General features: G+C 45.1%; 1 protein-coding gene across 1 annotated transcript in view; it reads left to right on the top strand.

Annotated features, from left to right (window-relative positions):
* The window catches only part of FAM107A (family with sequence similarity 107, member A), a 139,167-nt gene that overhangs the window by 7,316 nt on the left and 105,022 nt on the right, over positions 1 to 26,829 (top strand). The window contains exons 2-4 of the mRNA XM_006862122.1: positions 17,352 to 17,526; positions 19,472 to 19,628; positions 20,283 to 20,386. Coding sequence (XP_006862184.1) covers positions 17,352 to 17,526; positions 19,472 to 19,628; positions 20,283 to 20,386 — 436 coding nt within the window. The remainder of the gene's footprint in view (positions 1 to 17,351; positions 17,527 to 19,471; positions 19,629 to 20,282; positions 20,387 to 26,829) is intronic.

Below are 26,829 nucleotides of genomic sequence, written 5' to 3'. Positions count from 1 at the left end.
TCTCATTAGTACTTTGCTTCTAAATGAGTGAAAATAAAATCAGAGGACTACTAATTCTTGCCTTAACACAGAAGTCATTTCTTATTTTGAATGCAATCTTTATCTTCATACTTTGATATATTTACTATAAAACTTCTGCTATTAAAGAAAGATAAATATATACAAAGATATAATTTAATCTGTGGTGTGGTGCTGTAGGATAAGTGCTGGACCACAGGGTCATTTGAACTGCAATATTGGTGGTTCAAACTCACCAACCCTTCCTCGGAAATCCCGTTAAAGGGTCACTATGAGAAGTCCTGGTGTGGCACTGCTGGTTAATGCACTGGACTGCACAGTCATTTTAAACCACCAGGTTGGCAGTTCAAGCTCACCAGCCACTCCTTGGAAACCCTATCCAGGGTAGCTATGGGTCAGAACCAACTCGGTGGCACTTGACAACAACAATGATTCAGAACTGACTCTACAGCACTTAACAACAAGGTAGATTCTTGGAATAGGCCTCAGGGCGCAGTGGTTAAGCACTTGGCAGTTAGTGGTTTGAACTTACAAGCTACTTGACTGGAGAAAGATGTGGTAACCTGCTTTTTCGCCTGCCCTACAGGGTCACTGTGAGCTAGAATCAATTTGACAGGAGTAGGCTTGGTTTTATTCGGATTTTAGATAAATTCTTCATTTTTTTGTTTTTGTTTTTGTTTAAAATAAAATTGGTTATGCACATGTGGACTCCTGGTGTGGTGCTGTAGGATCCACTCTGGACTGTGAACCACAAGGTCGGCAGTTCAAACCCACCAGCTGCTGTTTGGAAACCCTATACGGGGTTGCTATGAGTTAGAACTGCCTCCACGGCACTTAACAACAACAACAATGCTCATACAGTAATTGCATTTGTAACACACATTCCAAATACTGTCTAGGAATCAGGATACATTGATTTGAAATTGATATCTATTAACAAGTTAATGTATGTGCTTCCAGATTGGTTCTGCAATGCATATGCTAACTTCGTAATCTTGAGAAAAAGGGACCCTAGTACATGTGATTTTGCAGTTTGCTTTTTTCTAAAGTATGAAGTGTACATCTTTTCAGGTCAATGAATAGATGTGTTTATTGCTTCTGTCCCATTTTGGGGTGTAGCGTAATCTCGTGTTGGTAGGGTGTGGCTTGGGAGATGGTTGTTCATGATCACTGATATCACACACACTTAGAGAGAACAAAATGGCACTGTAACAAATGCAGGGATATCCAGGTTTTAGTGTCTTCAGGTCCACAGCTGTTATTGAGCATCTTGGTATTGGGACAGAAATACCAAGAAGAATCAGATGAGGTGCCTGCCCTAAAATTGGCAGTCTGCAAGGTTTGTGACAAGAGTTTTAGTGGAAGGAGTACAGGGAGTCCCAACTGCCTGGGGGAAATGGTGCCCAGCCTTGGGAGATTCCTGCCTGACTCCTTGGCTTTTGGCTGCTTGGGGACTGTCATCAGCATCTTCCAAAGATGCTGGCAGGGACTCCCAGAGTTTCCCCCTCAGGTTATTGGAGCAGTGGGCTGCCATTGAATAGAACTGCTCCATAGGACTAAGGTTTGGACCTTTGGGAAGCAGATCATCAGGCTTGTTTTCTGAGGCACCTCTGGGTGAGTTTGGCACGTCAGTCTTTTTGGCTAGTGGTTGAGCACTTGATTATTTGTGCCACCTAGAATGTCAACCGAATTATTGGCTTCTAACTTCTCCACAGAGTGAGTGGAAATTTTAAGAAGTTCTCCTGCCCCAGGATCCCTCTTACCCCTCTAACTGTCAGAGGGCTTTAGGATTGGTTCGAATAAGCCACTGGGGGTGGGGTGGGGGTGGGGAAATAAATTTAAATTGCCTTCAAGCCTATCCCAATTCATGGTGACCCCATGTTTATCTGAGTAGAACTGGGCTCCATGGCGCTTTCCGTAGCTGTGACCGCCAGGAATGAGATCTCCATGCGCCTCTGGGTGGATCTAAACCTCTAGTTTTTGGTTAGTAGTCAAGCACTTTACCATTTGTGACACTCTGGAACTCCTAGGCCCCAGAAAAACATGTGCAAACACTGATTTAAGGAGCAGAGAAACATGTGGGCAGGAACCAAGGGCAGCAAAGAGTGATTAGACAAGAACTTAGTTGTGTCTTTTACCATGAGAGTTTGATGAGGTTCAACCACCTAGTGTGGGAGGCTGGAGGAAAGGCTATACTGTTATTCACAGTACCTCAAGAGAAGCAGGATGTAGAAAAAGAAATAAAAAGAACCACATGATCTTTCCAGAAAGATACTTTATATCTGATAATTTATGACCTTCTGAGTTTCAGAGACTCCAGAGTAGTCTGCCTGATGCAGGATCCCAAGATAATCCATAACCTGCTCACTGTTCAGCTCTTCACCCCACCTCCCACCCACCCTCACTCTCAGCCCTGGTGTATTGAGTTTGGCCATACAACGCTTATTCCCGTCCTGGGCGCTCCACACTAGCTGTTTTTCTGCCTGGATTGCTCTTCTGTGTTAATGGCTTTGCCGTACCTGACGCTCTCTCTCACCATCAAGAACTCTCTGATACCGTCTCCTCAGTGTCTGCCCTTCCTAAGCTCTCAGTCACCCCCTGTCACCATACCCAGTCCTCCTGTCATCACAGCGTTCATCACAGGTTGACATTTCCTTATGTATTGTCTCCTTCCCCTAGAATATTGGTTTATTTAGAGTAGAGATAGTGTCTGTCTTGTTCACACTGTAGCTCAGAACTTGGAACAGCACCAAGGAACACAGTATGTACTCAATAAAGGCTTATGATTAAGTAATATAAGCCAAGATTACAAAAATTATATTTTAATGCCCTATCCTTGTTTGAGAAGTCCTGATGTGGCGTTGTAAGATAAGCATTGGACTGCTAACCGCATAGTCAGCAATTCAAACCCATCTGCCACTCCTCAGAAACCCTATACAGAGTCGTTATGAGTCAGAACTGATTCGGTAGCAATTAACAACAAAAAGATCCACATTTGCTGTATGTCTTGGGTCATATTGCCTTGTAGTCAACAACTGTTCATGAGAAACTAAGGTTGGAGTAAGGGTCAAGTTTTAATTGTTAGATGTAACAATTAGGGGAGTAAGGATAATGATAAAAGCTGGAAAACACTTGCATATTTCCAAGTGAAAGCTGATCCTAAAAGTAGGAGCATGCTTCCATTATATGCAGGCACTCAGCAGGACCTGTGGAGGTGTCTACTGTCATTATTTGTATATGTACACATTCATCCACAGAGCCATCAGTTAGGGAAGACAGATTCTGACACACGCAGAGATACATGGTCAGATAACGTGGAGTCCAGCCCTCTCTGTAACAACAAAAACTTGTTTGCTGAGCAAATACTACTCACTTTCATCAATGTCATCTTGTCATCTCCCAAACACCCTGTTATTCTCCACATTTCACAAACACAAAAACTACAGTTCTCAGGCATTGAGTGGATACCAGAGCCAGAGCTGACACAATTCTGCTCAGTCCCAGACAGAGTCACCTCCACTCTCCCATGCTTTTCCTGTGCAAAGCCCTGTGGGGTCCACTGTGAAGTGAAGCGTATTGAATAAAATAGCCTGTATCCAGTTTTCAACTCATAGTGGATGGCTAAGGACTGGTCCTGCTGTGGCACTACTGGATGGGCACTGGACTGCGAACCATAAGGTCAGTGGTTCAAACCCACCATTCACTCCTCAGAAGCCCTATACAGGGTCACTATGAGTCACAACTGACTTGACTGTACTTAACAACAAGGACTGGTCCAGAGTCCCTGGGTGGTACAAACAGTTAATGCACTTGGCTGCTAACTGAAAAGTTGGAGGTTCAAGTTCTTCCAGAATGATTTCAGAAAAAGGGTCTGGTGATCTGTTTCCCAAACCTCAGCCATTGAAAACTCTATGGATAACAGTTCTCCTCTGGCATAGAGAGTGGCCATGAGTCAGAACCAAGTGGCCATGGCAACTTGATGGTTCATTTGGTTTTTTTCTCTAAGACCTGACCCAATGCTGTATAATTCACACTCCTTAAAACCCCCTACTCCCACTTCGCACCCCAAAAGCTGCTCTCTCCTGAAGAATTCTTTACTGAAGCTTGGCTTCCCCTTCGCTGGGGAAAATGTCAGAATCTACTCTGGCCTGACCCTCCCAGTAGAAGCAAGGGAAATTCCTCCACGTCAGCCACCTTGTTCAGAACAAAGCTCTCCATGTTTTCTATTCCTCAACAATCTAACAAAATAGGTATTTATTTGTGTCTTTCAAGCGTGTCACTTGGACACCGTGTTCCGCATCATGGAAGTGGCCACGTACCAAGTGAAATACTGGTTACCATAGTAACAGTTCCTTTTTATTGATACCAGAATAAACAGGAATGCAAAGCTGCCTCACTTGTTGGCACAGGACAGCTGCCTCAGATCCCTAGGGGTTTAAAACCCGCCCTTTGGAGGCGGCCCTTTTTACTAGTCCTGGGCTTCCCGGCTGACTGAGGAATCCAGCCATACTGCTCTCAGTTCCCTATCCAACACCTGGACTCTACCAGAGAAGTAAGACCGTGTCTATTCTGTTTCACCTGCTAAGCTGGTTGCTGTTTCAGGAGGTGGAAGGGAGGGAGGGCATCCTTTGAGCACTGAGCTCTTTGAGTTTAGGTACGTGGGCTCTTGTCCCAATACGTGTAAACTCATACACTAGGTTTGGGAAAAGGATAGGAGATAAAGTGGGGGAGCACCTATATACAATCCTACATCCTTGTTGATCTTTGTCTTCTACATGCACTGATGAATCGGAATGTGTGCATGATGTGAACTTACCCGAGTCCATTACACAGTGCGTGTGTGATGTGTGTGGGGGATTACCTCTTTAAATAATCAGAGTGCTACAGGATGGTATCATCTAGAAAAACAGTGTTTGAGCATCAGGTGATGAGATTCTAGCTCCTTCATTCACTGGCTGTGTAGTCTGGGGATATTAGATGACCTCTCTGAGCCTCAGTTTTCTTCGTAAAAAGGTGTAACAGTAGTACCTACCTCCTCAGATTGTTGTAAGGGTTTCATGTGATATGGCTGTAAGGTGCTTAATACAGTGTGGTGGTGGTGGTGTTATATGCTGTGGAGTTGGTTCCCACCCATAGCAACCCTGTTCAGTGTTTCCGAGGCTGTAAATCTTTACGGAAGCAGAAAGCCTCATCTTTCTCCCACGGAAAAGCTGGTAGTTTTGAACTGCTGACCTTGTGGTTCTCAGCCCGATTCGTAACCACTACGCTACCAGAGCTCCTTTAATACAGTGTGTGGCACATAGCAAATGCCCAATACCTGTTAGGTGCCTTTCTTTTTGGTGACTTTTGTCATCAACTTTGTCTTCTACTCTGGAAGTAGACCAGAAATTGGGGGATGTAGCCTTTGGTGTATTACTTTTTGAACAGTTCCCAAGCCTAGGTGGTGCCCTGGCCGCTAAGCAGCCCCAACATCCGTGTCTCTGAGGGGCTTGGACTCTGTTCACTCTTTTGGTGGTAAGTACCTGCATGGGTCTTCCCTGTGGAGGCATCTACCACATGGAATATCACTAGTGGTCCAGCAGGAATATCTGATGTGCTGACCCTTGTTCCCTGATCAGCTGCTTTCCTTGCTGAGAAACCTCCTGGTCAGGCACCATGGCCAGCCTTGGTCTCTGATATGGAATTAATTCAAATCCCTTAATGTCCACCCAGACCTTCTCTTCACAAAGCAGGTGGTCACAGTGAACCCAAGGCAAATTTTTCAGGAAATTTGTCATAATTTCTTTTTCTCAATGCGTGGGCATGCACATCCATATGGGAAAGAATCTATAAAGTAGGCTGCTGGAAGGCTGCTATGGACACTCTCCTCCTTGGGAGAAAAAACCCAGAAGTGTCAGCAAATCCAGTGACCACTTGTCACTTTCACTCAATGCCTCTGTTTCCTTTGGCTCTTGAGAAAGTCTCTTTTCTCCTTTGACCCTCCATCCCGTGGAATGCTGAATCGAGGGAGTCTCGGGTCTGTTTTGAACTTGTCTGTAGTGATCAGGAACAGAGCAAGGGCTAGAAAGGGAAGGCAGACAAAGGGGACCCCTGACCACCACCCCTAAGGAGGGAAAGCCACCAGCTGGTCCTCTCCTCAACTACAAGGACCCCATGGGCACACAGACCTATGGATTCTGGCTGAAACCCAAAGCTGCTGAGGACAGGCTATGGCTGCCCAGTGAATGTCTGCTAACCAGGTCTCCATGGTCTCACTGATAAAATGCATTCACAGTGTCTCTTCTTCAGTAGGATTTCTTGAGAGTCCAGAGAGAGAAAAAAGATGTGAACCTGCTTCATCAACTGAAAGACACTTTACACCTAGAAAATAGTGGAGCAATAGCAAGAGCTCTGAATTTAGAGTTACAAGGTCCTGGCTTTACCACTTAATCTCTCTGTGTCTTGGGACACGTAGCTGTACCTCTCAGCCTCAGTTTTCTCATCTATAAAATGGGATAATAAAATAGTACTGCTGCCCACCTCTCAGAGCCATTGTGAGATCCAGGTCAAGGTGAGTAGGAAGTGCTAGGTTAAATATCAGGTGCTCAACACAGGTTCGTATGGGATAGTGAGACCCGCTTGTCTCTGCTGAGCATCACTCTGAGAGGCACATTATCTAACATCCCCCTTCAAGCTATAGCGTAAGTTGTTGTTGTTAAGTGCAGTCGAGTTGGTTCTGACTCATAACAACCCTGTATAGGGTTTCCGAGGAGTGGCTGGTGGGTTTGAACCACTACCTTTGTGACTTAAACTGACCTTGCCATCAAGTGCATTATCCAGCAGTGCCACAAATAGATACTGCAATTTTCCCTACTGTACAAAGGCTCAGAGATGTTAAGCTACTTGCCCAAGGTCACACAGCTGGAAGAGGTGCCACATGATTCCAACCCAGTCTCCCTCCAAAACCTCTGTTGTGATCATTTTACTGTGTTTAAGTGTCATGTTATAATTGATGCCATCAAAACAGAGACAGAAAAGAAGAGAGATAGACTGAGGGCGCATAAAAGCATTAGACAACCTGGGATCCCATGGCAATTCTCAGAAGGCAGTGGGACCTCAGTCTCCATTAGTGCCACTTCCCTTCTGTCTGAATTGCAGAGGTGCAGATGTTTGGTAGTAAAGCCACCCCTGTAATGTTAGCAGCCTGTTAAGGTTGCACTGGGAGCAATTTGTGATCTTGGCTGAACCTTGCTTGGTATGAAGCGAACATTCTGCGACACGTTTAAGGAGAAGCTGTGAGGGCTTTAGGGTCATGAGCGGAACCAGGGATGAACCAAGTGAGCATTTCTCAACCTCTCCTCCATCCTCTCACTATGCCTGAAAGACAGGCCAGTTCTACAGACAATGGGACGTGACAATGACTTACCATAATGTAGTCATGCAAGACAATTAGCTGTGGCTGCCTCTACCCTGTCTACTATCCACTTGTGCCATCTTACCCAGTCTTCACAGCATTGTGATTTAACTGAGAAAGAGGGTTCCTGAGAAATCAGATCTACCTGCAATAACCAGCTCACCCACAGTCAGCTGAAATTGCTCAAAGAGTTTTTTTCTTTTAAATTCAGTCATACAAACTGAGTTGGAATCACCTGGGGAACTTTCCCAAACTCCCAAATCCCAGTCTGATCCCCACCACGCCACCCACACCCCAACCAATAATATTGGAATCCCTGAGTGGAACCCAGGCATCAACTTTTTTTGTGTTTCTTTTGGTTTGTCAATGTCCTCTCTTTTTCTTTTTACTTTGAGTTGGATGAAGGTTCCATTCAACAGTTCATGCACATTTTGTTTCATCTATCTTGTATCCCACGTTCTCCTTGTGTTTCCTGTTCCTTTCCTCCTTCCCTAATCCTTCTGAACTTTGTCCTGGGCAAATGCCGCCCTTTGGATCTCAATTGGTTGATTATTCTAAGATATGTGTACCCTACTAGTTTTATTGTTCCTTTATAGACCTCTCCATTGTTTGGCTGGGAATTGAGCCATGGAAGTGAGTTCATTTTCAGACTTGAATGGTAACTACCACTCTCTAGCCAATCAGTAAGCCTGTTGTGTATTTTTTTAAGGGGTCATCATTTTTAAACTTCCTCTGATGATATGGGGAGGTCTGGTGTGGTGTTGTAGGATAAACACTGGACTACTAACTGCAAGGTTGGTGGTTCAAACCCACCAGTTGCTCCTCGGAAATGTTATACACGGTTGCTGTGATTTGGAACTGACTCGAAGGCACTTAAAAACTGATGATTTTGACATGCAGCCAAGGTTAAGATGCACTGAAATGACCAATGCTGTGTTTAAGGAGGAAGAAGAGAAGGCTGAATCTGGTACTGGAAATAGGATTTATTAATAGGATCTGATAGTAACAGTCAACGGAGTGGCCACACCACAGGTTCCAGCAGTGGTACCCCAGGATTGTGCAGTACAGCCCTTGTAACCAGCACTCCCGGCACATTTTACTGCATGCCAGACCCTCTGCCAAGCACTTTGCAAGCGTCCCCTCATTACCTGCTTTACAACAACCTCATGAGATAGGTTGCTACCATCATCTCTCTTGACAGAGGGGAAGTACAGATGAAAAGCAGAGTTCAGCAAACTTTTTCTGCCAAGGGCCAGGCGGTCTCTGACATTTGCTCAAATGAGTGGGCGCAGCTGTATTCCAAAGCAAGGATTTGGGCCGCTTGCTGTAGAGACTGTGGAGCTGGAGTTAAAATCCACATCTAAGTAGCACTGGTTGTATTTCTTTGTAAACCAGTGAAGAATAGTAACTAGCCACAAAACTGCCTCCTGGTATTGTCTTGTCCTCCTCATCCCCCAGCTCTTAGTTTTGTCTTTTGGGAGCTGCCCTGTCAGACTCTCACCTCACCTCTTCCTTCCACTATGGAGAATCCTCCATGTACAGAAACTTGGCCCTCTTAGGGAACCCCAGCAACCTCAGAGCCCTGGCAGGAGTAGCACTGTAAAGTGACCCCGGAGGCCCAGCTGACCCCAGGAAACCTTGGGTTTCCTTGATCTCTTGTGCCTGTGTTTTTCTGATCTGTGTGAGGCTCGTCCACAAAGACTAGTCACCCAATTGCTGTTGAGTTGCTTCCACCTCCTGGTAACCCTATGTGTGCCCAAATAGATGGAAGCCTCATTTAGTTTAATTAAAAGGTAGGACAGCTGGGAACCCCTGCAGCCCTTTCCCCTTGCTACCACACACACACACACGTGTGTGTGTGTGTGTGTGTGTGTGTGTGTGTGTGCACAAAGATCTCAGGCCTGTCATTTGCCAGAGTTCAGCATCCTGACCAGCAAAGACAGGGTTTCCCGGACTACAGCTCTAGACCGAAGAAATCTCCAGGTCCTTGATCATGTATGTCTCCTTCACCCACTCCAACACCCTGGCCTAAAAGAAACATCACTGGCAACTTCTCGATGAATTAAAAAGAAAAAAGGAAGTGCACTGTTGAAGCTGGGGTGCCGGACTTATCGTGTCATTTACAGAGCCCAGTGAAAAATAAAAATGCAGGACTCCTTGTTCAAAAGGTCTAAAGAATTTCAAAACACCAACAGCATGTTAACACAAGAACAAAAACCAAGCCCGCTGCTGTTGAGGTGATTCCAATTCTTAAAGGACTAAGTAAAACTGCTACATAGGGTTCCCAAGGTTGTACATCTTTACAGAAGCAGACTGCCACATCTGGCTCCCACACAGTGGGTTTGAATGGCTGACTGTTCAGCTAGCAGTCACATGCTTTACCCAATCAAAAAAGCCACTGACATTGAGTCGATTTTGACTCATAGAGACCTTCCCTATAGGAAGGAACAGAAATCCTCCATGGGATTTCAGACTGTAAATCTTTACAGGAGGAAAAGTCTCATCATTCTCCCCTAGAGTAGCTGGTGGATTTGAACATGTGACCTTTTAGTTAGCGATCAAATGCTTAACTCACTGCACCATCAAAGAACAGGGGCTCCTGGATATCCACAGACAAATGTAAAAACCTTCCCTAAAAGCCGAGACTGTAAATTCCAAAAAGGCAAGTCCCCGCCCCCATCCAAAAAAAAAAGCTAAAGAGGATAGAGAGAAACCCTGTTAACTGATGATATATGGAAGGGATAATAATCAATGTAATGAAACAAGCTATATGAATGGTTGAATGTGAAGCTGATGATGTGTCCTGTAAACTTTTACTCAATCCAAAATAAAAACATTTAATTAAAAAAAAAAAGAACAGGGGCTCTTGTTCGTACAGAACCCTGCCAACTGGGTGGTTCTGCTGGGGTGAGGTCTGGTTCCAGGGCAGCCAATCCATTGGCTGGCTGAAGGGGTGAAGAAGATTCTCAGCCAGGCCAGGCAGATGCTTTTCCTCTGGATTTTAATGGAAAAGAGACAGACAGACATCATTGGAATTGAAAGAAACTAAAGTTACACAAAGAATTCCCTAACCCTGTTGCTGACAGTTTTTTTCCACACCACTGCTAGAATGACCTTTTATTTAAAATCAAATCACACATCAGTTCTCCTGGGCTAGAACCCACCCCTCCACCTCTCCCACTCCAAACACTCTTCCTGTCGTTCACACCACTGCATCCACACTGCGCCTTTGTGTTCCCTGAACAGACGACGCTTGTTCAAGGTACACACATCACACATGCTATCCCTCTGCCCCACACAGCCTCCCCCCTGCTCATTCTCAACACTGAGATCTTACATTGAGTGTCACCTCCGTAGAGAGGCTGACAGTGGTTCCTCCTACTCTCCTCTGGCATAGCTCACCTGTTTCCTGCATGGAACTGGTCACAGTTTGTAGTTATTTGTATTGGTTTGTGTACATGTTCTTATTTGCCTTGCTAGAAGTCAGCTCTGAGAGCAGGTACTTGCTTATTTGGTTCACCTCTGAGTACCCAAGTACCTGCCACCAAAACACCACTGCTGTTAAATCGGTTCTGACTCACAGCAGCCCCATAGGACACAGTAGAATTGCCCCACAGTGTTTCCCAGGCTACAATCTTGATGGAAGCAAACTGCCACATCTTTGTCCTGCTGAGGAGTTGGTGGGTTCAAACCACCAACCTTTCAGTTAGGAGACTAGCACTTAACCACTGCACCACCTGGGCTCTTTCCAACAAAAAACCCAGACTCACTACCATAGAGTCTGTTCCAGCTCAGAGGGAGAATACCTGGATTGGCCAGGTGGGCCCAGTGTCAGCACAAACTGAACACAATTCTACTGCTGTCCAGTCACTTCCGACTCGTGGCCACACACAGGGCAGAGAACTTCCAAAACTGTAATCTTCATGAAAGCAGATGGCCACATATTTCTCTCACAGCTTAAATGACTTGGAGGCAATGTGTGACTACACCAAATCAGCCCAAGGATGATTCTTACGAGGTGGAGGTCAGACATGCTTTCACCCTCCAACCTTCTTATCCTGTCTGATACCACCCTTCCCTCCCATGGTGCTCTGCTTCTCTGCTAGGCTTGGTAGTCCATTGCAATGACCACGCCGAACTCACAGACAATTTGGAGTCCTGGTGTGGCACTCTGGATTAATGTGCTGGACTACAAAGTCAGTTTGAACTACAGCATCGGCAGTTCAAGCTCACCAGCTGCGCTTTGGAAACTCTGTACAGGGTTGCTTTGGGTCAGAAGTAACTCAACGGCACTTATAACAACATCAGGGAAGTTGGTGGTGATGTTAAGTGCCGTTGAGTTGGTTCTTAGTCATAGCGACTTTGTATAGGATTTCCAAGGAGAGGCTGCTGGATTTGAACCACTGATGTTACAGTTAGCATTCCACTGGTTATCCTACATCAAAGGGGAGGACAGTTCAGGATTAGAAACCACTTGGGATATAGCAGGTCTCTGTTCATTTGCACCACAGACATGCCTCTCTTTGGTTCTCAGCCTCTTAGCCACGTGGCCCCTTGGCCTCTGTCTTGCTTGTGTGAATGTTACATGCTCCTTTAGGGCTGCTGATACCTAAAGAGCACCCAATTCTGCAAGCCAGCCACCTGCCGAAAGACACTCAGCATTTCAGGTTCAGTGGACCAGGAAGCCCACTACACTCTTATCTCTCCATGCTGTGCTGCCACCATGCTTCCACACAGAGATCTCAAACTCCGATGTGGGGCTTCTTTCTCGATGATCCTGGGGTTGTCTTTTCTTACATCTGAGATGACTCCTTGGAAACCTAGTAGGATGGCAAAACTGACCATCCTCCTATTAGAGTCCCATAGACCCTATTTGCATGGTCCCAACAATCGTTTGGTGAACGTTACAAAGACCATGGCTAGAGAAGACATATTAAGTAAATTCACTGTTCCACCAAATTTTCAGTTAACAGCCAAGTGGTTAACCAGCAGGGTACCTATCATAGCACTCGACAAACTATAGGAAGTCAACCATTTAGGGGATGAATGAATTTTGTAAGTGTCCCTTTTTAAATTTTAGAGCAGTTTTAGAATTACAGCGAAACCGTACATAAAGCAGGATTCCTGTTTACCCAGTCTTTACTGCATACAGTTTCTCTTATACAGTTTCTTGCCTTCCTGTTGTTCTTTTGTTACAACTGATGTGCTTTCATTGATACATTGCTGTTAACTAAAGTCCTAGGGTTCTTTGTGTTGCACAATTCCACTGACTTCAACAAATGCATAAATAATGCCTGTGTAATACAAAATATTTGACTGCTGTAAAAATGCCCTGTGTGCCACCTCTTACCTGCCGTTTCCCCTTGGCTCCCTGGCAACCACTGATCTTTTTGCTGTCGCTCTAGTTTTACCATTTCCAGAATGTCATATGGTTGGAATCATAGTTATGTAACTTTCTTCAGACTGACTTCTTTGACTTACTATGCATTTAAGATTCCTCCGAGTCTTTTTCTGTGGTTTGATAAGTCTTTTCTTTTAATCACTGAATAATACTGCATTATATGAATGTACTACAGTTTGCTTATCCATTCACCTACCTATTGAAGGACAGTTTGATTGCTTCTAATTTGGAGTAATTATGAATAAAACTGCTATAAACATATGTTCGCAGGTTTTTATGTGGGCATACATTTTCATCTCACTTAGAGCTCAATTGCTGGATCTAATGGTAAACGTATATGTAGCAGTGTAAGGAACTGACAGACTGTCTCCCAAAATGCCTGAACTAGCAGTAAAGGAGCATTCCTATGGCTCCACATCCACACCAACATTTGGTGGTGTTGGCGTTGTGGATGTCAGCCATTTTAATAGGAATGCAAGACTCTTGATGTGGCACTGTAGGATCAACACGGGACTACCAGCTGTTCCTCAGAAACCCTATACAGGGTCACAATGAGTCAGAACCAACTCAGCGGCACTTAACAACAAAGTATTATCTCATTGTTGAGATTGGCAATTTTCTAATGACATAAGATGCGGAGCATGTTTTCATCTGATTATTTACCACCTGTATATCTTCTTTTGGTGGAATTCTTTTCAGACATTTTGCCCATTTTATGTTATTGGGTGTTTGTTTTCTTATTACTGAATTTTACAAGTTCTTTGTATTTCTTGGATAAAAGTTCTCTATCAGGTATGTATTCTGCAAATACTTTCCTCCCAGTCTGTGGCTTGTCTTTTCATTGTCTTAACAATAGCTTTCATAGAGCAGAAATATTTTTGTTTTAATGAAGTCCAACTTATCCTTTTTAGAGTTTTTAATGGATTGTTTTTTAATGTTGCATATAAAAGTTCATCACCAAACCCAAGATGAGCTAAATTTTCACCTATGTTTACTACTAGAAGTTGTATAGTGTTTAATCTTACATATAAGTCTATGATCCATTTTGAGTAAATTTCTGTGAAAGTTGTATGAATGAATGTTTTATGCATTTTTTCAGTAGATATTTCCTGTTATGGAGAAGCTTTGATTTTATGCATTTATTTTGCATCTCACCACATTATTGAATTATCTTATTAGTGCCAAGTTTTTCTGTTACGATCCTTGGGGATTTAGGAGCTCTGGTAGCATAGTGGTTACAAATCAGGCTGTGAACCTTAAGGTCAGCGGTTTGAAACTACCAGCTGTTCCACAGGAGAAAGATGAGGCTTTCTGCTCCCATAAAGATTTATAGCCTCGGAAACCTGTACAGGATCCCTATGAGTCGGAACCGACTCCACAACACATAACAACAACAACAACATATTTGGGGATTTGGAATATGTAACTGTGTCTCGTGGAAATATTAATTTTGCCATTTCCTTTCCCTAAATTGTATATTTTATTTCTGTTTCCTGCCTTATCACTTTAGCAACATGTTTCTTTTAAAAGATAGTGTGACTAGTGAAAATTGTGTGGCTCTGGAAAGATTGCTTGGGGCACAAAGGGACTGAAGGCAGGGTCAATAGGTAAGAAACTGCAACAGTTATTGAAATGTGATATGATAATGACCTGGGCAGGATGTTCCTCTGAGGCATGGAAAAGCAAGAGTGTAGCTGAGACTTACTCAGATAAGGATTGATAGGACTTGGTAATGAGGACAGGTCTCAAAAAATAAAAACATAACACTCCAACTTGAATCATTGTGTTCTAATTCACTGGCTCCTAGAGAACTTAATCCCATCCACTGAGAAAAAAAACTGTTTTTCCGTTACTATTGCGTCATTTCTGATTCTTTCATGGCAACCACATACATGTCAGAGGAGAACTGTGCTCCATAGGTTTTCAGTAACTGAGTTTTTAGAAGTAGATTGCTATATCCTTCTCCCAAGATGCCTCTGATTGGACTTAAACCTTCAGCTTGTCAGTTAGCAGTTAAATCCATTAACTATTGTGTCATTCAGGCACTCTTAACTAAAAGTATGTTGTTGTTGTTGTTGTAAAGTGCCGTTAAGCTGATTCCGACTCATAGTGACCTTGTATAGGGTCTCCAAGGAGTGGCTGGTGAGTTTGAACTGCCGATCTTGTGGTTCAAACCAACCTTGTAGTCCAGTGCTTATTCTAAAGCGCCACACCAGGAAATTCACAGTTTGAAAAAACAATGGTGGGGAGGGGATTGATAGTCAACTGTATATTTTGTCAAGTGTAGCTCTTTTATGTAACTATGGCATTTAGGAGTAACACCACCAAATACCCTCACTGTCATTTTTAAGAACCAAACAACTAGAGAAGTTATAACCTGAGAATGAATTTAGCTTTATTAAAGAGAGAAAGGAAAGTAAAATTCATTAGAATTGTCATTTCAGAAACAATTCTAAGAATATGAATTCAAGAAAAGAAAAAATACAGCTATATCACTGTTTTTGACAATCAGGCTACATCCAAAAAGGATCATGAACATTTTTTTCTAGTTTTCATAGTACCTTACATATGTGGTCTCACTCAGGTCTCCTAACAGCATCCTACAGTGGAATGTTGTCTCTCCAACATGTCACTTTACATTTGACACCCCATCAAGCCCAGTCCTCCTGCATTTGATTTACCCCGAAGAGCTGTTATACACATGCATTGTTTGCATATAACACCATCCCTGTGCAGTTTACCTGGAGAAGTGTACATCCATAAAACCCTATTCAGGCAGTGAATGGCTTCCAGTCTCCGCCAAGTTGGGGGAAGAAGTGAGGGTCTGTCCATGAGCAGCATGTGGTCATCTCAAGGGGACAATCTGGCCCTTGTCAGAAGTCTGGTATGTGACACGGAGACACACACACACCCATCCCTCTCAGTCACCACGTCTCTTAGTATTAATTCCATCCTCTGTACAACCTCAGAGGCTTTATTATCAATGACAGATAGTTAGGGCATGTCTGCTATATACCAGTCCTGCCAGTACCTGGTCCCTTACAGCAGCTCACCTTCAGAACACCTGGACTCATGAAAGGGGCAGGCTCAGTGCTTATATTTTTACTGCAATTACTATCAACTAATGGTAAGGCATAATGGTAATGTCCACCCCCTCGAGACTTTTTTCTTTTAAGAAGTCCATTTTTCTCTTAGACTTGGTTTGGGGGCATTTCATGAATACACAGTGCCAGCCTCTAGAGGAAGGAGCCTTTCTTCTTGAATTTCAAGAAAACTGGCAGATTTCAAGCTGCTGCAGTGGAAGTGGGAGTCCTGGTGTGGCACTGTAGGTTAATACACTGGACTGCAAAGTCAGTTTAAACCAGAAGGTTAGCAGTTCAAGCTCACCAGTCATTCCTCAGAAACCGTATACCTGATTGCTATGCACTAGAATTGACTCCGATGGTACTTAACAACAACATAGTGGGAAACCGTATACAGGGTTTCTATGCGTTAGAATTGACTCGATGGTACTTAACCACATAGTGAGAATGAGGTCACTGAGAAGCCAGATACCTTCATAAAGACGACAGCCATTCTTTTGTAATCAGGATGCAGAAGTTCTGGAATTTGATCTAGAGAAATGGAAAAGCTGGCACATCAATGAAGAAATATGAAACAGTGGGCAACAAAGCTAGACAAGCAAGGGGGTACTTTGTGTTTTTCACTGTATTTATCCAAATTCTCCTCAGCATAATACTGTTTTAAAATAGCTCTCCTTTTCTTCTAGGAACTCATTGAAAAACAGAAACTCACACATCACTCCTTTTATCCAAAACCAAACCAAACCCATTGCTGACAGGTTGATTCTAACTCACAGAGACCCTCTAGGATAGAGTAGCACTGCCCCCATAAGGTTTTCAAAGCTGTCAATCTTTATGGGACACCCTCTGGAGGTGCAGCAGTTAAAGTGCTTCCCACTGAAAGGTCAATGGTTCAAAGCCACCAATGAGCCATGGCCAAAAATGAGGCTGTCTGCTTCTGTAAAGATCACAGCCTTGGATGCCTGGTGTGGCCATTCTGCTCCATCCTGAAGGGCACTATGAGTTGGAATTAACTCAGTGACAGTGGGTTTGACTTTAGCTAATCTTTATGGAAGTAAGTTATCACATCTTTCTCCTATGGAATGACTGCTGGGTTCAAATATTTCCATTATTAGCCCAGCACTTAACCACTGTGCTTTCAGGGCTCCTAGTTCCTTTTGTAGTGTAAATTGTTACTTACAAAGTCAGGCTCAAACTGCATGCGTGTGTCAGCTCCTATTTTGTGATCCAGTATCACTTGACATCTTTATCCCAGACATTTTACAATATCATCTGTAAAATGTACAAGTCTGAACACTGATTCACTTGTCATTTCCATTTTACAGATGAGAAAAGCAAGGCTCAGAAAAGTCGGGTAGCTTTCCCAGAGCCGCTGGTTATCAGAGCCCCACAGGAATGGGTGAGATTCTGGGCCCAGCTCTGACTTCCTCCTCTGCCCATCTCCCTATCTCCACAGCCTCCATGTACTCGGAGATCCAGAGGGAGCGGGCAGACATCGGTGGCCTGATGGCTCGGCCGGAGTACAGAGAGTGGAATCCAGAGCTCATCAAACCCAAGAAGCTCCTGAACCCAGTGAAGGCCTCCCGGAGCCACCAGGAGCTGCACCGAGAGCTGCTTATGAACCACAGAAGGTGGGGGCCTGTCAGTCATCCTGGGGCCCCTGGAGGCTGAGGAGGGGGGCCTGCCTGGAGGTCCAGTCCCTGGTGGAATCTTAGGAACTGGAGGGCCCCAGAAAGCCACACACAGCCACCGACTTCATGCTTCATTCACATAGGTTTCCTGAGCACCTGTTAGGCGCTGTGCTCAGATCTGGGCATACAAGAAGGAATGGAAGCCAGCGTCTGTCCTCACAGGGTGGGGGGGATGCATAACAAAGTGCTATGACTGCTGCTTTGATGGAATAGAAACGGGAATGTGACTCCTAAGGAGGTACCTAGGAGGTGAGGGCCAACGTGGTGCCTGGGCTAAGGCCAGTAGAGTGAGCAGGAGTCACCCAAGTGAGGACGTGGCAGGGGATGGCAGAGGGAAGCATGCTTTTGGAAAACGGAATAATGTGAACAAACGGACAAGACACATAGTTCAGTATGGCCCAGGTGTCGATTGTAAGTTGTGGCCAAGAGAGATGTGTGAACTCTGAAAGGCACATGGTCTGGCTGGCCAGGGCTTCAGAAAGACCCCTCTGGCCTGCGGCGGGGGAGAGGAGGGAGGCGATGGTGCAATATTAGAGGGACATGAGTGGAAAGGGGAGACCCGCAATGGTGGTGATTCCTCCAGAGTAGTACACTGCGTGAGATGGACTCCAGGTCCATAAAGGTGGTGGCAGAGAGAGAACTTCATAGCTGTCAGAATGTTTAGTGGGAGAGAAAGTAGCTGGACTTTCTCGCTGATCCCCATTTGCTTGCAAATGCTAACATGCGCTTTCGCAGCTCCCTCTGCTGGCCATCTCTGGTATTGACTCTTGTTTTTCGTTTATTTCAACTATGTGTGACGACCTTCCAGCAGAAACTTTTTATATTTTGTTTTTGTTTTTCCTTTCTTCTTAGTATTGTTTCATGATAATTGTTTCTGGTTTTCTTTTATAGTTACCCCTTCTAATGTCAAAAACCACCACCATAATAGAAAACAAAAACCTAAAAAGCCAGGGAAAATAGTTCCAATATAAAAAACAGCTACAAATTAATATATATATAGATCCCTTACAAATTTGTTGTTGTTGTTGTTGTTGTTAAGTACCGTGGAGTCGGTACCGACTCCTAGTAACCCTGCACAGGGTTTCTGAGGCTTAAAATCTTTACGGGAGCAGAAAGCCTTATTTTTCTCCTGCGAAACAGCTGGTAGTTTCGAACTTCCAACCTTGAGGTTAGCAGCCTGATCCCTTACAAGTACATACTAAAAAAGGCTAGGCATAGTTAGTTCACAAAAGAGGAGCTACAAATGGCTAATAATTTCTGTGTCAAAGGCTGTTGCTTGAGACTAATAATCAAACACAAATGAAAATCAGAATATGATTTCTGGCTTACCAGACCCTCAAGTCTATAAAAATTGGCTGGTGGCAGTTGTTGTTGTCAGGTGCCATCAAGTTGGTACCGACTCATAGTGACCCTATGCACAACAGAACGAAACACTGCCCGATCCTGGGCCAACCTTGCAATTGTTACCACGCTTGAGCCCATTGATGCTGCCACTTGGCCAATCCATTGAACAGAAGTATTGATTGGCTAACCTTTCTAGGGGGCAGATGGAAATATGTAGGCAACATCTTTTAAAGGAACTGTTCCAACAATTCCACTTCTATAAGCTTATCCTTAGAAAATCACCAGAAACAACATAAAACCTAGTGTCTGCAGTCAGAGAGGCCCAGGTTTGAATCCTCATTCAGCACCTTCAGTAGCTGTGATTTGCACTCGTGCCTTTAACCTTAGAATCCTCTCCCTTCTCTTGAAATAGGCAGGGCTGCTGGGAGAGTTACATCCATCGGTAATGTAGGTTGGTGTCACTGCTATCAGCCCTGAGACGTGGGGGATGGGGTGTGGGGAGGGAGGTAAGGGCATCTCCTGACAGTTCTCTCCACCCCAGAGGCCTTGGTGTGGATAGCAAACCAGAGCTACAGCGTGTGCTGGAGCATCGCCGGCGGAACCAGCTTATGAAGAAGAAGAAGGAAGAGCTGGAAGCCAAACGGCTCCAGTGTCCCTTTGAGCAGGAGCTGCTAAGACGGCAGCAGAGGCTGACCCAGGTGAGTGTGGAGTGGCCAGCCCCAGCCCCAGCCTCCTCCAAGGCCAGCCAGCTGCCTCCTGGCCCAAGGAGGAACTCTGTATCGGGCCACAGCTGAAGAAAGGGAGGAAGTTGATCATAAAGAGTACTGGACCACTGTCCCAAGTTTCACTCTGCTACACACTTTGCTGTGTAGTTTTGGGCCAGTGGCTTCCTCTCTCTAAATCTGTTTCTCATCAGCCCAATGTACTGTACACTGATTCTGAGGTCATTCACACACACACACACACACACACACACAACCCTGAGAATCAGGCAGTCTTCATTTTCTAGAAACTGGAGAGCTGAGCCCCAGCAAAATATGTGGTTTGAACTAGGCTTGCAGGAGAAAGAGGAGGCATTGTGCTTCTGTAAAGATTTTACAGCCTTGAAAACCCTGTGGGGCAGCTCTGCTCTGTCCTATGGGGTCGCTGTGAGTCAGAATTGACTCAACAGCAGAATTTTTTTTTTTTAATTTTAAAAGAACTTGGTCATGTTCTGTGGGCTGGGAGCAAAATCTATATTTGGCTATATTTCCCACTGAGAGAAGAACCCTTTGTCCAAACTCGGTGGCTTTTGGGAATAGGAAACGCTCTTAGTACCACCTACTCTGAACTTTTGTTTCTTTCCTCTTTAGTTGGAAAAACAGCCGGAAAAGGAAGAAGATCACGCCCCTGAGTTTATTAAAGTCAGGGAAAACCTGCGGAGAATCGCCAAGCTGACAAGTGAAGAGAGAGTGCTGTAGCGCTGGCTGTAGGGGCTCCCACACCCACCTCCAGCCCTTCTGTACTGGCACTCCTGCTGGAGACATGCATGATGTTCATGCTTGCTCCCATAGAAATGCGTCATCCATAGGGCCTGACCCTCATAAGCTTTCTTTCTCAGCACCCACCCCTCCTGCTCCAAGGAAGCTACTGCCAGGAAAGCTTTCACCACCTCTGTCTCTCCCTGAAGGGAATTCTGAGCCCTCCAGAGATCTCTTTTTTGACTGAGTCACCCAGTTGCTCGGTCCTTCCCAACAGGAGCTTCCCAGGCCCCTTGTGGCTCAGCGTCTCTGAGCTCTCAGAGAACTTCTCTGCAGGTTTTACCTGCTGCCAGGTGTGAAGCAGCCAAACGGAACAACTCAGAGGGGAAAGCCACAGAGGGGAGGAAAGTTCAGGTGGCATGTGTGTGAGGAGGCGAAGGCAGGGCAGCCTTCAGGTGCGCCTTGTGGTTCACACTGCGGCTGGCAGGGTTGGATAAACACTTGAACGACTGCTCTTTAGGATTTTCCAGATTTGGCCCCACCTGTGTTCTTACTGTCTCCTCCCTGAAGCCTCCCTGTTCAGACGTTCCAACTACAGCTGGTCAAAGCTGCAGCATTCCTGCTCCTAGAAACCTAGAATGGTGGTGGTGGTTATGTGCCGTGGAGTCGGTTCCGACTCATAGCAACCCTGTATAGGGTTTCCAAGGCTGTAAGTCTTTATGGGAGCAGAAAGCCTCACCTTTCTCCTGCAAAACAGCTGGTGGTTTCAAGCTGCTGACCTTGAGGTAAAAAGCTTGACTCAAACCTCTATGCTACCAAAGCTCCTTAGAAATCTAGAATAGTGCGCTTCAAACTTTATTGTACACACGAAACACCTGGGGCTCTTCTAACTGCCGTTTGGGTTCAGTAGATCTAGGTGGGGACTGGCTCGGTATGTCTAACAAGCTCCCAGGTGATGCTGTGCCTGCTGGTTTGGAGAGCGTATACTCTGAGCAGCAAGGCTAGAGTGCCCAGTGGTGATAACTATTAGAAATTGCATCCCTGCCCCTACAAAACCTAGGGACCTCTGTGCTGGGGGTTCCCACCCCCATATATACCTAGTTCTCATCCTGTCTCTGTAGCTCCCAGGACTCTAGACATGGCAAGACTTTTGTCTAGCAAATTGCTTTGGCGATGTGATTGTGTTTTCCCCAGAGACTTGTATATCATTGCCAGTCTGTACTTCTTACTGGGTTGCCCACACTGCTGTGATACAATTCTAGCCAAACAAGAAAAACGAATTTTTTGAGATCTATTCCCAGAGCCTCATGAAGAGTCAAACTACAATGATTTCTAACAGGCTTTAGAAATATCAACAATGGCTTGAGGACCCTATTGCCACCTTTATGAACAAACCCCTTTAGACCCTCATTCCCAGTCTCTGCCACCTCAGATCCCCCGTCTCCTTGGTTTCTAGCTTCCAGGGCAGCTCCACTGAATTTATCTAGTCTTCTTCCTCAAAATTCCTTTCCCATGTGAGACCCGCTATTTGAACCCTTGGCTCCTATCCCATTTATAAAGTCTTAGAGGATAAACCCAGCCTGTTTCTTTTCCCTTGAAGAATTAAATCCCTGCTCCTGGTTTTATAAACCAGCCATTTAGAGGGTAGAGGAGCCACACTGAAAAAATATTTCTTTTCACCTCCCCAAAGTACCAGAATGAGTCACCATTGGGTTGCTGCATCGTTCTTGGAAGTGGAGGGGGGCCTAAGGGAGAAAAACGGGTCACCTAGGTGGCTGGAGGGTAACCAGAGACATTGTCCTTTTCCTATGTGCGGTGCCAGAATAGGAGTGTAAATGCAGTCATGCTACCTATGTGTGTGTGTGAGTCAAGCTCTAAAAGGGAACTGAATGTGACCATCCTGTTGAAATCGTGATGATACTGTTTTAAATGTCAGCCAGGGAAAGGTAGGGCAAAAGACGCATGATTTCAAAGTAAAGATCACCACTCCCCTGAAGAAGTTAGCCACAGGGGCCTATGTGTTGTGCAAACATGTGAAGAGAAGCAAGACTGAGTGTCCAGGATAGGATAGGACCCTGTCAGCTATACTTGGGATCTCACTCGGGGTTCCCACAAGTACTCATGGAGACAGCACACATGAAGTCTGTGAAGGTGGAGGGGAAGACCCTGAATTGGAAGGGACGTCGAGCTCCACGTTGTCCAGGGAAGCAATGGCAGGCACCCTCAGTTCACTCTCTAACGGTCAACTCCAATTGCTTCTCTCTTACTGCCTTCCACCGCACAGGCTGAAAATCCAGATTCTCACTTTCCCAGCCACCTTTGCACTTGGGATGGCCATATGACCAAAATATGGCCAATGACAAGAGGCAGTTTACAGGTGTTTCTGGGAAAACTTATGCTTTTCTGATAAAAGGGACCAATACGACCAACACTTTTCTGTCCCTCCTTTTTGTTTTCGCTAAGGCAGTGATGCCTAGAGTCACAGCAACCAAATTGCTACCATAAGAAAAAGGCCAAGAGAATCACAGAGATAGATGTCAGCTGAGCTGCCAAACCAATGCCAGCATCCACCCTCCTCCACAACTCTTATAACTACGAATAAATCTCTCCTGGTTTACAACATTGTTGGTTAGGTTTCTGTTATCTGCATCCAAATGCATTTCCATCTAATATTGAAGGCCAGCCCTACCTGCCCATCAGAAACCCGGGTATCAGGAGCCCCACCTAGCAGTGGTGCAGCACTTGTATTTGGGAATCACTAATTCATTCATGGTGTCCTGGTGTGGCTCTGTTGGATAAGCACTGGACTGATAACCAAAAGGTCAACATCTCTCCTCAGAAACCTATGCAGGGTCGCTATCGGTTGGAACTGACTGGAACGCACACAACAGTTCATTCATAATTTCACATGTACAGGTACTGGGACAAAGTGAGAACAAAACAGATAAAAGTCCCTGTCCTCTCATCTGGACCCTTGTAATGGTCTCCTCCTAACTGATCCCTTGCTCTGCCCTTGTCCCCCTACCACCGGTTCTCTGCAGAGTGGCCCAACTGATCCTGTTGAAACCTTGTCACTCCTCTACACAGAGTCCTCATCTCACAGTAAAAACCAAAGTCCTCCAGCAACCTGGAAGGTCCAGGGTGGCCAGCTCCTGGTTAACCTCTGACCTACTTCCAACCACAGTCTCCCCTTGCCCCTGTTACCCAGGCTGACCTCACTCTCACCAGACATGCCCCACCTCTGTGCCTTTTCACCTGTGATCCCATGTCTGGGCATGTTCTTCCTACACAGAGCCACTCAGTCCTTCCCCTCACTTTCTGCAGGTTGTTCTTTATGATCCTTTCAAAGCAGACCTCTTTTTGCCTTTGTGTCTGAAAATCTCAACATTCCCTATGTACTTCCTATCCCTCCTTTCTCTGCACTATTTTCTACCTGATCATTTATCACCATCTAATACAAGGGGATTTGAAAAAGTTTGTGGAAAATTTTTATTATCTTTTCATTATGTTTTCACATAAAATTTTCAAAACAACCCCTCGTATATGTGGGACATTGTTGGTTCCATGGTAAAATTTTTATCTTCCTGCAAGAGACCAAAGCTTAGTTCTCGGTCTGTGTGCCTTATTCACAGCTACCACTCATCTGTCATTAGAAGCTTGCATGTTGCTATGATTCTGAATAGGGTTCAACAGACTATGATGCGCTAGGAAGAAAGACCTAGAAGTCTATTTCCCAAACTCAGCCTATGGAAACCCCATAGATCACAACAGCTGTGTATGGGGCTGTCATGAGTTGGGGTGCTGATTCAACAGCAGCTGATAGAAACAAGCATATGTTTAACTCATTGAGCTTAACCATTGCTCCCAACTCGAATGTAAGTAACATGAAGGCAAAACTGTTTAGCTTGTTTCCTGCTGAATCCCCAGTGCCTAGCGCAGTGTGTCACACAGAATATGTGCTTAATAAATGTTTGTTGAATGAAAGAATGAGAACCCCTCCTGCTTCCACATATCCCAAGGCAGTGCACCGAGTCTCCTCCCAGATTCAGCACTTCCCATCATCATGTTGTTGTTATGTGCCGTGGAGTCGGTTCCTACTCATAACGACCCTGTACAGGGTTTCCAAGGCTGTAAATCTTTATGGGAGCAGAAAGCCTCATCTTTCTCCCACAGAGCAGCTGGTTGTTTTGAACTGCTGACCATGAGATTAGCAACCCAATTTGTAACCACTATGCTACCAGAGCTCCTTCCCATCATCATAGCAACTAGAAAATGTACCCACCTGCCACTGCAACTTGGCCCTGACCCAGAGACATCAGTTGGGCCCTTCTAGGCTCTTAGACACTCAGCTGTACCAGAGTCTGATTAACATTTGTTCTTCCAGAACCCGCACTGGAGCTGTGCGGTCCTACACTCCATGAGGATGTTCAGAGACTAAGATCCTCACGGAAGGGTCCCTGCATCAGTTCTGATGTCAGACCCACACTAACTGAGAAGCTAAGAGCAGCCCCCTGCTTCTGGCTGAGGCCACACTTTCACACCTACCAGACCATGTTGGAGATCATCTTCTTTGATGACAGACCCAGCACTGAATACAAAGCTGGGGGAGAGAGTACAGCCCCTAAGTAGTCAAGGGCCTGTCCTCTCCATTTCTTGGATTCAGAGCTGTTATTAAGGCAGCCTCACCAGGCTGCAAACCACACTGACACCAAGCCCAGGAGGGCCAACAGCCTGCCTGATTCTGCTCACTGTAGCTCTCCAGCCCCAACCCAGGGCCCTGCACAAAGGAGGTGTACAAAAACTCGTGAATGGACTTATGGAAAACCGAAAGTTTGTCATCAGCAATAACAACCAGATATCATTCTCTGCATCTTGCAGATGATGAAAATAAGGCTCAGGTAAGTTAAGACATTTGCCAGATGTCACAAAGCAATGCTCAGGGAAAGGTGAGATTCACACCCAGGACTGTCTCTGCAAAGTTTGTGTTCTTGCTCCATCTGTATATGAAGGACTTAGCTTCCACCTATAAAACGAAGACGTACATAAGTCCTAAGATGAAGAATGTTCACACACTGCCATGGTTTGGTCCCTGGATGCTGTATCTCCATTTTCAGCTCAATCTGATCTTTGGAGGTCAATGAACAGGTCAGGATCAACCATTAAGGATCTTTGTAAGACTTGGCCTACATCAGTGGCCTGAACAATTAGATTATTTAATACCCCAAATATCCACCAGTACCCAACCATGTGGCTCCCACCAGGGTCTTGCATTCCAGCATCTCCCCCTCAGGGTTGTTAATTGTTTGTAATCTTAGCCTATCAGGATTATGCATATTTGAGATGATGATCAAGGGCAAGCACACAATGCCCAAAGAGGACAGAGAGTTAGGCTTGCTATCTCAGCTGTCCCTATGATTGTTGTGGTGGTTGTTGTTAAATGTTGTTGAGTCGATTCTGACCCATAGTGACCCTGTATAGGGTTTCCAAGGAGCAGCTGATGAGCTTGAACCACCGACCTTGCAGTTCAAACGACTTTGCAGCCTGGCGCATTAGCCCACAGCACCACACCAGGACTCCCCATTTACCAAGCGGAAAGATGAACAAGCCTACCCAGTCCAGCTTGCTTGGCAACAGCTATGTGAGCAGGACCTCCTCACTCCAATAGAAGGGCTTCCTGTGGGGTCAGCCCCTCCTGGTGTACTCAAGTAGCTTCCTTAAAAATGCTCATTTACCCATGCAAAGCCACCCTCAGCCTTTTGTAAATACAGGTGAATTATATCTGTCATAAAAACATGTGAAAGTATTCACTGCAGATTACTAAGTAAGCACAAGTAAACCTATGCTTACTAGGTACTCTGCCCCTGTCAGAGGCATTGATTCTGAAGGAATGTGCTATCAGGGTGAGAAAGAGACAGATACCAGCCGTGCCTAGAAGCAGAATCTTTGATGTGGTAGAAAAATATGAAATTGCTCTCATCAGATTAGTACAAAAGCACATGTAAACCCATGCTTACCTTGTTTATTAGGTATTCTATCCCTGTCAGGGACTATAAATTTTAAAAGAGGTATTGATTCTGTAGGAATGTGCTGTAGGGTTTGGAGAGAAACAAATGCCAGTCCTAACCTAGAAACAGAATCTTTGATGTGGTTGCTACACGTTAGCACAAGTAAGCCCATGTTTACCTTGCCTATTGGGTAATCCTACACTGCCTATAAACATAAAAGGCCTTCTTCTGAGGTACAACTCAGCCAACCTTTCCATGCTTGAAAGAACAGAGCACACATACCTGCTGGCCCTTCTGGCCCCAGGAAGTGTCATGAGTATTTGCCACAGGATAAATTTGGGGTGTTGGTGTCTAAAAGGTGGTTGAAGCTGAAAAAGGGGCCTTTGTAATTGCAAGGATACATCCAAGTTAAGAGGAACTGTGGTTAAGCCCTG

Source organism: Chrysochloris asiatica, unplaced genomic scaffold (assembly GCF_000296735.1).
Source record: "Chrysochloris asiatica unplaced genomic scaffold, ChrAsi1.0 scaffold00046, whole genome shotgun sequence".
NCBI classification, from domain to species: domain Eukaryota; kingdom Metazoa; phylum Chordata; class Mammalia; order Afrosoricida; family Chrysochloridae; genus Chrysochloris; species Chrysochloris asiatica.
The sequence above is the reverse complement of the archived record's forward strand: the minus strand, read 5'-3'. Positions and strand labels throughout refer to the sequence as shown.